Source organism: Aegilops tauschii, chromosome 3, assembly GCF_002575655.3.
Source record: "Aegilops tauschii subsp. strangulata cultivar AL8/78 chromosome 3, Aet v6.0, whole genome shotgun sequence".
In the NCBI taxonomy this organism is placed as follows: Eukaryota; Viridiplantae; Streptophyta; class Magnoliopsida; order Poales; family Poaceae; genus Aegilops; species Aegilops tauschii.
Window position 1 is genome coordinate 510,559,976 of NC_053037.3, and position 13,744 is coordinate 510,573,719.

At 45.5% G+C, this 13,744-nt stretch overlaps 2 protein-coding genes and 1 long non-coding RNA gene across 6 annotated transcripts; all 3 read right to left on the bottom strand.

The window, feature by feature from the left end:
- Positions 1 to 355: 355 nt before the first annotated feature.
- On the bottom strand, positions 356 to 5,440 carry LOC109781103 (uncharacterized). 4 transcript variants are annotated; one of them, XR_012205482.1, is made up of 7 exons: positions 5,004 to 5,440; positions 4,717 to 4,923; positions 3,385 to 3,806; positions 3,196 to 3,283; positions 2,417 to 2,557; positions 1,946 to 2,040; positions 356 to 894 (listed from the first exon to the last, which is right to left on the bottom strand). It is a non-coding gene; the product is annotated as an uncharacterized lncRNA (long non-coding RNA). The 4 variants fall into 4 exon arrangements; XR_012205483.1 differs by having other exon boundaries at positions 1,923 to 2,040; XR_012205484.1 differs by lacking the exon at positions 3,385 to 3,806.
- Positions 5,441 to 9,724: 4,284 nt separating this feature from the next.
- On the bottom strand, positions 9,725 to 12,095 carry LOC109781104 (GRAS family protein RAD1). The gene has a single exon (XM_020339687.3). The coding sequence runs from the start codon at positions 11,823 to 11,825 to the stop codon at positions 10,266 to 10,268; it is 1,560 nt and encodes a 519-aa protein (XP_020195276.1). The 5' UTR covers positions 11,826 to 12,095; the 3' UTR covers positions 9,725 to 10,265.
- On the bottom strand, positions 9,916 to 10,191 carry LOC141043062 (protein NRT1/ PTR FAMILY 8.2-like). The gene has a single exon (XM_073511979.1). It carries the CDS (start codon positions 10,189 to 10,191, stop codon positions 9,916 to 9,918), a length of 276 nt encoding a protein of 91 aa, XP_073368080.1.
- Positions 12,096 to 13,744: the final 1,649 nt, after the last annotated feature.

Consider the following 13,744-nt stretch of genomic DNA (forward strand, 5'->3'; position numbering starts at 1 on the left):
ACTGTGCTTAGCGTTAGGATGCAGGGGGGACATTGACTGCCCGTCGTTTTCGCCATAGAATTTAAAATGCACATTTCTTGTTACCATGACCATGTTAAGTAAGAATATTTCAAAAACACGCAACTAGTCCTATTCTAAAATGTAAAGTAAAGCTAGCTCCAAGTAGTAGCAACAAGCACACGGCTATCACTACTGACGATCGACGCAACTCTCTTTAGCCAATCATATATTCACTAGATCGGGATCACGCCTTGGCGCGAGGTGCCGGTCCCAACGTTTTGGTAGTAGTAATTCATGTTTAGCATATGCATCCATACATGAACAACATCATTAGAAGATATTCATGTCTCGCAACTTAGGAAAACACAATCTAATTATTGTGTTCAATGATGAACTTGCTTGAGATACAAAACACTTTATCCACCAAAAGTTCATACAAACGCTGACCCTATCAGACCATGTATTCTACACACGACAAAGAATACGAAAATACCAGATATGCTTTAAATTGTACTCCCTCCGTTTCAAAATAGATGACTCAACTTTGTACTAAAGATTTTTTTTTTGCGGGGAACTTTGTACTAAAGTTAATACAAAGTTGAGTCATCTATTTTTGAACGGAGGAATAGTTGGCAGTACATGTTGTCTTATAAGTAAAATCTGTAACCCATCATACAATTCACCTACAGAGTGATACTTTGGGGCTCTATCTTTGCAGTTACCGCTCCATGACCCTGATCTGACGGCCCGGTGCCGGTGCCGCTGAAGATAGACCACGACGATGTTGACGTCGTCGTGGAAGTGTTGCCTTGCCGTCTTCAGGTCATGTACACTCGCCTCTCTCTTCCTTTTGGCTCTCTTCAAAGCACACCGCACTAATCGGTTTGCTATACCCTGCACAAATTATTTCGCACAACCTTCATATGTCCCACGGATCATTCATACAATCATACATTGTGAAAAGATCCAATGTTCCTTATAATAATCACAAGCTATCGTGTGAATAGAAATCAATATTGCATCAGCCTGTAGAAGGTACAAACAACAACTGTTTGACATTGTATAGGTAAACATGGGTATACCATTGTCATGGACCAATAAAACCTACAGTGCGTTGCAGATTTCCATCACAAACCAGGAGAACCTAAGCAACTAACCAACTATCATATGGTGTTACTACTCCACATAAGATAAGTCATGCTAATCAAGGATACAACCACGTGTAGTAGCCTTGACAAATTAACCAATCAGAGCTAGCTATATGCACTATAAAGGCCAGATTACCACGACTATAATCAAAAGTATCATATACTATGATTACACATAAGTCATACTCCCATATGTAGCCTTGTCAAATGAGTCGATCATAGCTAGTGATATATGCTCAAAAACACCCTAGGTTGTCCAGAAAAATACAGAAAAAAGAACAAAAGAAGATGCACACATAACCTTCGGCCACCTTCAAGGCTAAGGCAAATGTACTTCCTCTTTCAGTCCTCTAGCCATGATTACTATGTAGGAGTAATTACCAAGTCCTTAACTTCCTCTCCATTTTTGATTACTACATGACACTACTCTGATATATCCCTTGTTTGTGATGACACTGAAAACTAATATAAGAGCATATGCATAAGCCAGAAATAAAACCACAGTGACTACCTTGGGGGAAAAGCACCTTGACCCTGATCATGGAATGAATCAAATTCTACTTTCGATGGCCAAAATTTTCCGCTTGGATTTTCCGCTCATAACTTCTAAAAACTTTATTCATCAGGCAACTTAGTTATATTATGTTTAGAACAGTGTTCCATGCAGCATTGGTAGAGCAAAAACTGACCCTTAGTTTAGGACTGAAGAAGCTTTTGTGCAAAACTCACAAGGGTAAAGGACACAACATGAGCAATGCATAAAGCAGGTCCTACCTGCAACTTTTGCTGGTATGAACCTGTGATCAATGGTTGCGACGAAGACAACTTCGAGCTTTTCCCATTGTTGATTTAATTAGCCATATTGGGCTAAGTTGCTAAGGTAAACCGGCATCTGAAGCAAGAAAAAAACTATTTTCAGTATGAACAGGGCTCGATGGCATCATCCATGAGTGAGAAGTTGTAATAAATTAGCATTCACCGGCAGTCTTCACTAAATATATGATGGCAACAGTTGATAACTCAGCTAACATGAAAACCCCTTTATCGTAGAAGCAACAATAATTGTGCACTCACCATTCTTAATGCAGGACGGTAGCATGACATAGTTAATCTGCCAGGCATGGCAGATATGAAGGAAAGTAAAAAAAAAGCAGTAAAACTAATAATCAAGAAAAACAGACCAATCTCTAGTGTATACCCGGGTGCGCGCGCACCCACACAATGTATACCACTGACCGGATAGTATTCAACAAGATCAAGTGTGTTACCTTAGGCGGCATGACTCTGTTATGTCGGAGCCAGTGCCATCACCCTCGTCACCCCGGACTCCCTTGGAAGCTGGTAAGAGAGATAGGCGCTGGATAGAAATTACATTGGCGGCCAAAGAAGTGGTAGGCCTTGGTACAACTCTGAAAGGAGAACATAAAAAAGAGCCACTAATAGCATCTTAATAAACTGGGTGGTAGGCAACCAAGTACAATTGATAGCTTGTACCAAATCATGAACTATATATCAAACAAGGTTATTAAATCAGGCAAATGAAAACGTGCGTGAAGACAAGTACGAAAGATCAGTCCCTTTATTTATCCCAACAATAATTAGCAACTCAGGATATGGAAATTTGATCAACAGTATGTGTACACAATTAAGATAGCTTAGCAAAACAGGGCCTCATAAACTAATCATGGCATTGTATATATTTCAGTACTCCCTCCAATCCGAATTAATTGACACAGCCTCTATAAATAGAGGCTGCGTCAATTAATTCGGACCGGAGGAAGTAGCTATAGAATTCAGGCGGACCAAGCACGAAGAATAAGCAGTTGAGCATGGCCTTCGTATCTAATTAACCATCTTTTTCATAACCCAATATGCTTCATGTAACTAACTAAGTTACTTTTGCTTTTTTGTCTGACACATGTTAGCAGTGGAGACTGACAGAATGCAGAAAGGCAACCATATGTAATAAATTAACACCTCTCTGCCTTTAGTCCTTTCAACCTAGCTTAAGTCCAGCAGAAAGTATAAATGAGAACCAAATCGTTACCTCTTTATGAAGAGTAGGAGCATGTATAAATCTTGATCTAAAAACCATTTCAAGAAACCACAAAGCACGAATTGTAATAAACTCTATCCTGCATGGCATAGAAGATTGTGTAGGCAATCTATCAACCGAAACAAGATGAAGTAACCTTGAAGGAAATCAGTGATATCAGGTAGGGCATTGTTAATGTACCAATATCATGTAGGACCGCCGCTAACTCTGCTAAACCCTAAACTTGTCCCTTTCAACAACAGATGTATACTTTCAAATTTTAGCATGTAAAATCCTCGGAAAAAGTAGGAACCTTCGAATTTCATAGATCCTTCCCTCAAGTATAATCATGAGCTGATCGACAAACTTTTCTGGAACTTCTCCACTCTTATGGTTCCTAAATGTGAAAGACTGAACATGCAGCAAGCTATGATGAATGAGCAATTCAACACACAAAAAGCAGGAACAGACTGAAAGAGAAGACACCCAGGCATAGGAAAACCAGATCTGTGTGCTTGATATTTCCATGTTCAGTTACACTGTGCTGGTGAAAGACTGGAGTAGACACTCTGCATTAATGTTCCCTGACCATAATCTTCTCTCACATACTCCTTTGTCAACATCTAAGCAAAAGACCAAAAGACGCAACATGTAAATTTTAGTATTCACTATAACACCTATGCTTCAGTTCCCCATTTTCTCCAAGGAAATGTTTCTAGCAATGTGTTATATGCTCAAAAGCCCATGTTAATTTGTCATTTGAGAATTTCAAGTCACTTCATTTGATGTAACAGGATGTAAGACAATTTTCAGTCACTCTCTAAAGATCTAGATGACGCCAAGAGGAACATATCACTGACAGTATAGAAGCCTGGAAATCATAAGTACATCCTGCAAATCCCATTTCCATCAATTTGTTTTTGTGTGACCATTTTCTACTGAAACCATATAGGATTTAAGCTTTGCAATATTTTGGGAGCTAAACCCCACTTATCTTGTTACAGTGCGGATCAGTTTATCGGGTACATTTTTTATTTGCCTCTGCATATTATATCTTGCGAGACAGAGAAAAAATGAGACACCTAACAAATAAAGCAAGGAAATGAAGACATTGAAACCTAGCACATGTATCCTGAAGGGAACTGCTAGCCAATCATATACTCATATATAGTGCTCTATATAACTTTGAAGTACAGTGAAACTCAAGCGCCAAGTACATAGTTGTAGAAAAGGATAAATCCTGACAAATGAATAAAAAAAGGAAAGAAAAGTAACTCCAAGCACATTTCATATTTACAAATCTAGTATCTAAAACAGATTACCTGAAGACTAAAATCATGGTGCACAGATAGAGGCCCTTACAAAATGGTTTGCCTACCAGCAGCCGCACCCAAAACCAAGTAAGATAATCCCTAAATCCATGCTTCTGGACTGGAATTGGGAAAAACCCAGACACCAAACCACACACGCAGGAACCATATACCTACTCCAGCAAGTATAGCAAGCACATGAGTAGATAGAGCATGAACGAACCTGTCCTGCTCCTGCTCTGGAGTGGTTACTCCTCGAGCGAGAAGCACCCCCCATGGGATACCACACCCTTGCCAGCAGAACGGGGAGGTGAGGGAGTGGAGACAGGCGAGGATCCCGCTGCCGTGACATCCCCTCTTCTTGGGGATGGCTGCAGCCAAGTGGACAACGAACGGCGGCGGCGACGGGTGCGCTCAGATCTCGGACCAGCTGTAGTGCGAAAGGAAATGCAGAGGTCGTTGGATTGCATCTGAGAGAGGGAGAGAGGAGAGGGAGGGAGAGGGGCGCACCTGGCAATGGCCTCCCCGTCTGCTTCTCGTGGCGCGTCCTAGTCCAAGGCTTGCCGCGTGTGGATGAGCGTCTCATCCTGGATGGCGGCCACGACACGGCGGATGGCTGGCTCCCTCTTCCATCCCCATGGCCAGCACTCCTCCTGCTGAGTCCGGACGAACGATGACGGCGCCGTGGATAGCTCAGCCACCTTGTCGTCTCTGCGGCCCGCACTCATCCCCTTGCCCGGTCCCAATGAGGAGGAGGAGGAGGAGGGAGGCACACAGAGGAGGGGTGATTGGCTGGGCAGAGGAGACGACAGGGGCGTGGGTCGCAGTCCACCTCGTGCGGCGACTGGGAAGGGGGGGAAGGGAGGACGGGAGCGCGGCGGCGGGAGCGAAGGAGAGGGATGTGATGGGGATTGGGGAGCGTTGGCTAGGGTTTCACCCAATCGGGGGAGTGAAGAGAAGCAGGCGCCCTCGTCCAACCAGGGCCAACCACACACATGGGCAAAAGGGTGAAAAGATGAAAACGCCCTCGGTGGGGGTCGAAAATTTTGGCGGTGGCAGCGAGATCTTTTATCGCTGGAGATAACCTATGGGTCGCACAGGATGCGTCACAGACACAGAGAATGACATGCGAGGCCCACCAAGCGGGTTACCCCACGAGTCAGTGAGATCCAGTCGGGAACCAGGGAGTGAGCGGCAGCGCGGGGAGGCAGTAACTATTCATTGCTACAGGTACACCGGGTTGATCCGACGGTTGGTGTCATCCTGAGGTGAGATCCGACGGCCGAAATCAAATCAAGCAAAAGATCCAACGGCCAGGAATGCCAAACGGCTGAGGAGCCGGGAGGATGACTGCCATCCTTAATTCTCGATATGACGCGAAGGACCTAAGCATGCATTGATGCATCATACATGCATGCATTAGTTAGTCAGTTTTTTTGTAATTATGCATTGGTTAGTCGTTGTCCGTTGGTATTGTCAATGGATCTATTGATGACATCGCCACTTCAGTGTCACGGTAAACAATACGCATGCGATCTCCCGGATGTGGACCCATGAGATTCATCCCAAGTTCCCAACAATGAACGGGTTTGCACCTTTACTTGCCCTAGACATTGTGGACCAGCTCTGATTTTATTAATCAAGTAGGGGCATGTACAATGCTAGACACTAAGACTACCCACAGTGGGAGTAACATAGGTAGTAACATCACACATATCTAGATAAAACAGATGATGTGGCAAGCAATAAATGAAGAAAAAGAGGCATGTGGTAAGGCTGGTCATAGTGGGGAGTAACTTATACTAGTGTCATGCATATGACACTAGTCTAAGTTACTGTGTCCATAGTGCAAAGTAATATAGTAGTAGTGTCATAGATGGCTTTATCTATTAGCTTGTAGACTCATTCTTTCTCGGGAAGCGCTATGTTACAGTAATATATTATGTTACACCTCTCTCCTCATTAAGTACATGCCACATAAGCAAAAAATTCTTGAAGTGCGCTATGGTACTAGCTAAGTTACTCCCACTATGACTAGCATAACATAGCTAGTTACTAGTAGTATGAGTAACATCACACATATTAAGGCAAGATGAGTCTATAGCCTAATAAATGAAGTGTTGCATGTTACCACACATATGTACTTCCCACTGTAGAGGTAGTAACATAGACTAGTAACATATGCATGTTACTAGTCTAAGTTACTCCCCATTGTGGCTAGTCTAAGAGCAAGTATAATAGGATGACATAAGTGGACTATAAGGATTGCTGCCTCAGTTTTATGATGATGTGGAATAGAGAGGAAAGAAGAGAGAAGAGGGGTGGGCTGTAAACTTGTAGCCAGCTGCAGCACGAGCTCCAACACACTTTGTGAGAGAAGTAGGGTCAAGCATTAATTACATAGTGTATAGAGCCAACAACTATTATATGAATGGGCTTTTAGGTTGGCTATAAGTGATGTGGCATAAAGATCGAGCTAGCAGCCGGCTATATTATTATACCAGAAAAAATAAAGATCATAAAATTAATAAGAAACACCTAAGCGCCTAGGCTTGCAACGACAGCCGCTCGTTGTGTTTACTAAATTAAACTACCAGGGCGCTTCGAACAGGCAGGAAAACACGCAAGAGCCTGATGCATGCTCTTGCGTTGATGCCTAACATAGCACTGGGATACAACAAATTAACCGCTAATTCGCCGGGAATCTGACCCTGGACGTGCTCTAAAGATAGTGAATAACATCATATCATAAAAAGACACGACTAACAAAGAATCTATGAACTCAAAGTTACAACATAGCATTCTCAAGTCACTAGGCTAGTATGATTTTCAATGTAACTTTTTTTTACTGGCCGTTCTGCATCCAATTGTCTTTCCATTGTTTCACATGTTTTCCTTGATAATTATCAGATTTATAAGATGCCCTTTCAGTGTGTCACAATCTCTAACTCTGTCGGTGGCATCTCAATAGTCTTCAATATGTGCCCGATACATAATAAATCATGCATAAGGTTCACTAACCTCGAAGGATTTGAATAGATGCATTAGCCGTCGGCCATAGAAACTTAGACTTTTGAATATGTTGTGTCACGTTCAAGGACACACCCTACTCCCACAAGGCAAGTTGTCACACCGTTGCTTCACCAACATACCATCGTAAGACAATATCATGGTCAAGAGAAGAAGCATGAGAAAACAAAACGGCAGTGCCCCCCTCCCCCTCGCGCGCAAACATCGGTGTGAAGATCCTAGCAGCGAGAGGTGGGGGCATTCTACTCCACACAACGTTGCATCCACCATTTAGACACCGCGACCAAAGACACATGACTAACATACAAAAACTAATCTGCACGCGAAGCAACGATACGAGTTGGTTCCACCCCACCTCCCAGGGGCAAGAAGGCCACCTAAGATAAGGGTAACTGATGTATGTAAATGGTGGTGGGAAATGTTGGTGGCTAGTTCTTTTAATATTATTTTGCACTAGAATTATTTGGTTATGTAGTTCTCATTTCTTTACCTTAGGAAGTGATCAGACTTTATTGGTTAACTAAGAGAGTACATCAGATCAGAGATAGCAAAACACAAGCGGCCAACAAATTTTTGTTATCAAACTAAAAGTTACATTAAAGACATTTAAAGTGGTCATCCCTAACTCCACCTTTTGCGATTGTTGTCCCTCCAAACCTCCGGCGGAAAGACACCGGAGACAAATATGCACAAGCAGGACTAGCCTCGAATGTTTCAAATAGCTGCTTGATTCGCTCATCCTAATAGGTGAGAACCTTAGATCGTTGGACCCGCTATGGCTGGGGACAAAGCCTTTGCTAGGCATGTGGTCTGTGGTGGGAGACACGCCCCTTACAAGGCAGGTTTTCGAACCGTCGATTAATCACTATACCACTTGGGAAGAAGTTTGCGAGGATAAAACAGCAAAAATATGAGAACCATTGACAGAACAAAACTTCACATCACCGACAATACTGCCATCGCCAATACATGTTGAATCGTCAGACGAGAAACGATCGGATCTATGCTTGTCGATCTGTGGATCCAACACATCACCGACTTTCCAATATTGATTGTGTTGACCATGATATTAACAACGAGATGGGATTAGCATCACGAGACTTTTATTCTACATGACGACGTCTCCACCTTTATAACACAGGTACTAATAACATATTGATCTAACATGGAGGAAAAATATTACATACTCTAGACGTAGATTTAGGGTTCCATGTTCTGAGACATAACTATATTGTAAACGAGGAGAACCAACACAAAGAGAGTGTCGGTGGCCTTTTTGAGAAAAGACTCCCAAAGGACATCTCATATTTATCAAGGAAAATAGTAGACAATAAGCCGAAGGACAACAAGACACAAAAGTAAAACAACAAATAACATCAAAATCATATTGGTTGTATTCTTCCTTCGATTGTTTATCATCCGCCGGAGCTTGAAAAATTCAGCGAACAAGCAGGAAGAGATAGAGCCACCTGCAAATGCCCTTGCCATACTAGGCTTTGAAGGTCATAATAGTCACTCAATTGTAACAACGGCATCTAGTAGCTGCCTCGCTGACACTGCTAGGAAAACAAAAACCAAAGAAAAACATGACCCACTAAGAAAACAACAAAGAGGATTGGTCCCCACTCCTCTGGGCGTCGGCGTGATCGCCGTACAAAAGAGAGGACGGGGACCGAGGTGGCGGCATGGAAAAACCCTAGCGATTATAGTTGTTTGTAACACAAGACGGATGGAGCAATACCCGTGGCTAGATCTTGCTAACAGGTTCGGGGACATTATATTGGGTGTTTTACATTTTTGCCTTAGTTGGTTCCCATCATACGGTTTTACCCCTAGTTTTTAATTGTGCTCAGTTTTGTTCCAAAACTGTTAGGTGCTTTTATGAAAATACCCTTTCGTGTTGTTTTCATCTGGTCGGAGGCGTTTGACTGTGATTGCGTCAAGTTGTGGATTGTGGTGTCCCTTCGTGTTGCTTCAATGACAAAACTATTGTAGCCTCGGTTTTGAAACCTTTCGGAGTAGAGTTGCTTCGAGATTTGGAGCAAGAAAAGGCGGTGTTTCCTACTCTCACTTTATTGCGTTACAGAAAGAGCATGAGTTACTCCCTCTTGACAGGAATGTTCATCGGGCACAGCGGTCTTCAGTTTAACTAACAAAACATGATACTAGCTCTTATATTTCTTTAGGGAGGGAGTATTTTATTAAAATATATGTTTTAAATTTTGTTCGGCGACAAATGTAACGATATACTTTTTGTACAACATAACACATATATTTCTCAAAAGAAGACGTTAAAATATGTGTCCAACTTATAAACCCGGATAGAGGAAGTACTGACTAATCACCAAGCGTTCGAAATTTATTGGTACACAAGTACGGTGACCTCTATAGTTCAATCAGCAGTCTTCTTGCTGTTGTGCCACCATGCGAAGAGCAGGTACGCGCCGAAGTTGCCGACGCAGAACATGGCGAAGAAGTAGTCCAGGACTCCAGGTGACCATCGTTGATGTCGTCGGGATCCACCACAAGAGGGAGAAGCGCCGAGCTCGCGTATTTGAACAGCGCGATCGCCGCGCAGGAGATCCGCGCTCCGCAGGGCGTCCCGCGCCTGCTCGTAGAAGAACTCCATTTGCCCGATGAACGTGAACACCTCCACGGCGCCCACCATCACGTACACTGCGGCACCTGCCAAAAGTGAAGCGTTCCGAAAGCGGCCGGGCGGCGAGCAGCAGTGATCGGCGTCTAGCATTTCCAGCACGAGGCGGCGATGACTGGCTTTCCCTTCCATCCAAGCACGAGGCATCCCTTCTCCTCGGCCACGGTGTATCCGCTGCCGCCGGCGTTCTCCTCCAGCCACTCCCGCGCCTTGGCCGCCATCTTGAAGGGCATGGACTGGAAGCCCGCACGGCTCATGCGGCGCCGCCACTGGTCCGCGCGCTCGTGCCGCTCCACGCGCGCCGCGCCCTCGCACCCGACCACGTTGCGGATCTCGGCGCCGAAGTGGAACTGCTCGACGCGCGCGCGCCGGGCGTCGTAGCGCGGGAGCGCCGCGTCGAGGGCGTCGAACAGCGCGGCGTAGTAGTGGAGCGCCTCCATGAACCGCCCCAGGAAGAAGGGCCCGTTGTGGCCGGCGTCCTGCTCCACGAGCACGAACGCCTTCGGCGAGAGCTTGCGGATGGTCTGCAGGACGGAGTTGAGCGCTCCGCGGCTCTCCTTCACCACGCAGTGCAGCTCCAGGACGCTGTTGATGGCCACGGCCTCGTCGGCCTCCACGCCGAGGTCGTCCACGTGGAGGCTCTCCAGGGTGCGGTCGACGGCCATGAACTCGAGGGTTATCCCGAGCTCATTCGCGTACGCCTCGAGCTCGCGCCCGACGGCCCTCATGGTGTCTACGCGGGCGCCGACACCGGTGACGCGCACGCGCGCCGGCTTGCCGCAGGCCCGTGTGGCGAGGCTGTCGAGCAGGGCGCGCCACTGGTGGCCGCGGTTCAGGCCCATCGTCATGCCGAGGTCCACCACGTGGACGTTGCTCTCTCCCTCGAAGGCTTCCAGGATGGACGTGTTCGCCACGAAGTGCGCGAAGCGCAGGTACGGGCACAGCTCGTACGCCACGGCGAGCGCCTCGCCGCGCGCTCCATCGAGGCACGACGACCGCGGGAGGCAGAACGCCATGCTCGCTGGTCCGAGGGCCGGCGGGTGCGCCAGGGCCAGCCGGTCCGCCAGGCCCTGCACGAAGCACGACGCGACGCGCTGGAACGCCGTGCCGTGCACGGGCGCGCCGACCTGCAGCTCACGCAGCAGCGCAGCCGCCTGCGCGCGGTCGCGGCACGCCACCGCCTCGGCGCAGGCGACCAGCAGCTGCACGAGCCGCATGCCATCAGCTCCGCTGCCACCACCGCCGCCCCGGACGTCGTCCACGGCAACCACCGCCTCACCTTGTTCCTCGAACCCGCCACTGCCGACCGGCGATGACGACCGTTCCATGGCCTCCATGGCCTCCACCTTCTGCTTGCACGTCTCAAGAACGTCCCGGAACTGCTTCGTCTTCCTGACGCGCGAGGACTCGAGGTCTGCCTGCGCCGATGGCCAAGACGCCTGGTACGGCGAGCTGAGGTAGTCGACCCTGGTCGCCTTGTGAGCCCGGAGGCCGAGCTCCAGTTCGTCGGCGTCCACGGCCACCTCCTCAATGCCGAAGTAGTAAGGATGGTCGTAGTCCAGTTCTTGGTTAGTGCAAATCGAGGAGGCATCTTGGTGTGATTGCCATGAGGAGGAGGTGGTGAAGGAGCTGGGCAACATCGGCATTTTCGAGTCTGGTGTCTGATGCACCGGGGTTAGTTAATTAGATCTTGTTGCAAGGCAAATGAGCTAATTAACTTGGTACTGGGTTCAATCTCAACCACTATATATATAGAGCGAGCTGGGTGGCATACGACGGCATAATTAGTTGATTAATAAGGGATCTCGTCTGTTCCGCTAATAAACTAAGAATGTCTCTGTCATACAACTCAATCAGGTTTTGCCTAGTCTCTGTTTATGTGTTCTTATTTCTGCGAGGTGTGTGTCCCTCTTCTTCTGAAAATGTGTTTCAGTACACATCATCGGCCATGAAAATCTTTGTTTCATTATTCATTGAGAGAAGCAAGAGTGCACTTGTTGCATTTTCCCTGATTTGTAAGCATATTAACTGCTTCGAGAATTACTGTTCAGAAACGCCAATGTGCACACAGGCGCCATACACACTTTCGATGGTAACATTGTCTCCCACTAAAAGAATAATCGTCCTTAACCAGACACTTAGCATTTGTTAAACCTATGGGCACAGACACTTAACCAGACAGTTTTTTTGTAATTGCCTTCTAAAATTAGTGCTACCATTTCTTTTAAATTTGTGATAGGAACGGTGAAACAGAGAAAGTGCTATACTATTCAAATACGACGATACAGATCCTAGAACCTAGTTAATTTTAAATAAAAACAGTGTTTAAAAGTCTCAAAATTATCTGAAAGAATTTACATGTACATAAAAATGTGATCTATGTACTTTAAAAGTTAGATGAATACATACTTTCCTTGTTGGGCTAAACTAATATCTCATTGTGCTTTGCAAACCAAACATATTTTATAATATGACTTCACAATTATGTAGAACTTTCTCTACACACGGGGGAAATTTTTGCCTCGTCAATTAATTAAGAATAAGAGAATTGTCCAGTTAATTTATTGAAAACCGAACAGACGGACCACAAGCGGACTACTCACATGGCATGGAACCCACAACCGCATAGGTGCTCCCCAAACGCACTCAACACACAACGACCCATAATCTGGCCACCACAAAAGCACAAAAGAACCTTCGACAAGTACACTTTGAAACTACACATCGGGAACCGCCCAAACTACAATGACAACCCATACCAAGAGGACGGTCTGAGAGATCGAAGATTGTCCATCAAGCAACCCAAATGCTTTCCCTATGACACCGCCCTTTTTGCGTTTCCACATCTTCTTGCTTTTGCAAATATTTGTTATCCCTATTCAGGACTAGCAACCTCCAAGCTTGCGACCAAGTCACAAAGCTCTTTCGCAAAGAGATCATCTGGAGAAATTGTTGACACACCTAGCTCGATAGCTCTTTCACGAAGAGATCATTATGGGGAAAATTTAGAACACATATGAACTTCTTTAAAATACAATGTTGCACGAGAACTAAAATGCTGCTCTTAGTCCAAATACTCCTACTTTACATCAAGGTGTGAGTATTGAATTTTTAGTGCAGCAGTACAAATTAAGATGCACAAACATGTTACTAAAAGTGAATTTTCAAACCTTTACACTTACACTTGGAAAAACAAAGGAGGGATGTTCATATTAAACTATCGTAAAACAATTAGCATCGGATCCTTCCATTGGAAAAACATGGAATGTTGTAAGGGGATGCTTTTTCATTGTGTATATCAATACTTAGCCCTCTGTTATTGAATTTGATGTGCTAAACTCACTGTTTTAAGAGTTTGCGGCATTTCCCCCCTGACTTCCACGTTATCTTTCTACCATTGGATTTAGATCCAATGGTGTACCTATCTTCTTCTTCCAACCCTTCTCCTTCCCGGCGAACCGCTACCTCCGTAATCTAACCTTGACTCTAGCAGAGTGGCAATGCCACCAACTTCACATTAGCATTGTCTTCGGCTTCTCATACCAGATTGCGCTCCTCACGGGCT

Coding starts and splice junctions, on each gene's coding strand:
- LOC141043062 (XM_073511979.1), bottom strand. CDS start 10,191: ATGGTGGGCGCCGTGGAGGTGTTCACGTTCATCGGGCAAATGGAGTTC.
- LOC109781104 (XM_020339687.3), bottom strand. CDS start 11,825: ATGCCGATGTTGCCCAGCTCCTTCACCACCTCCTCCTCATGGCAATCA.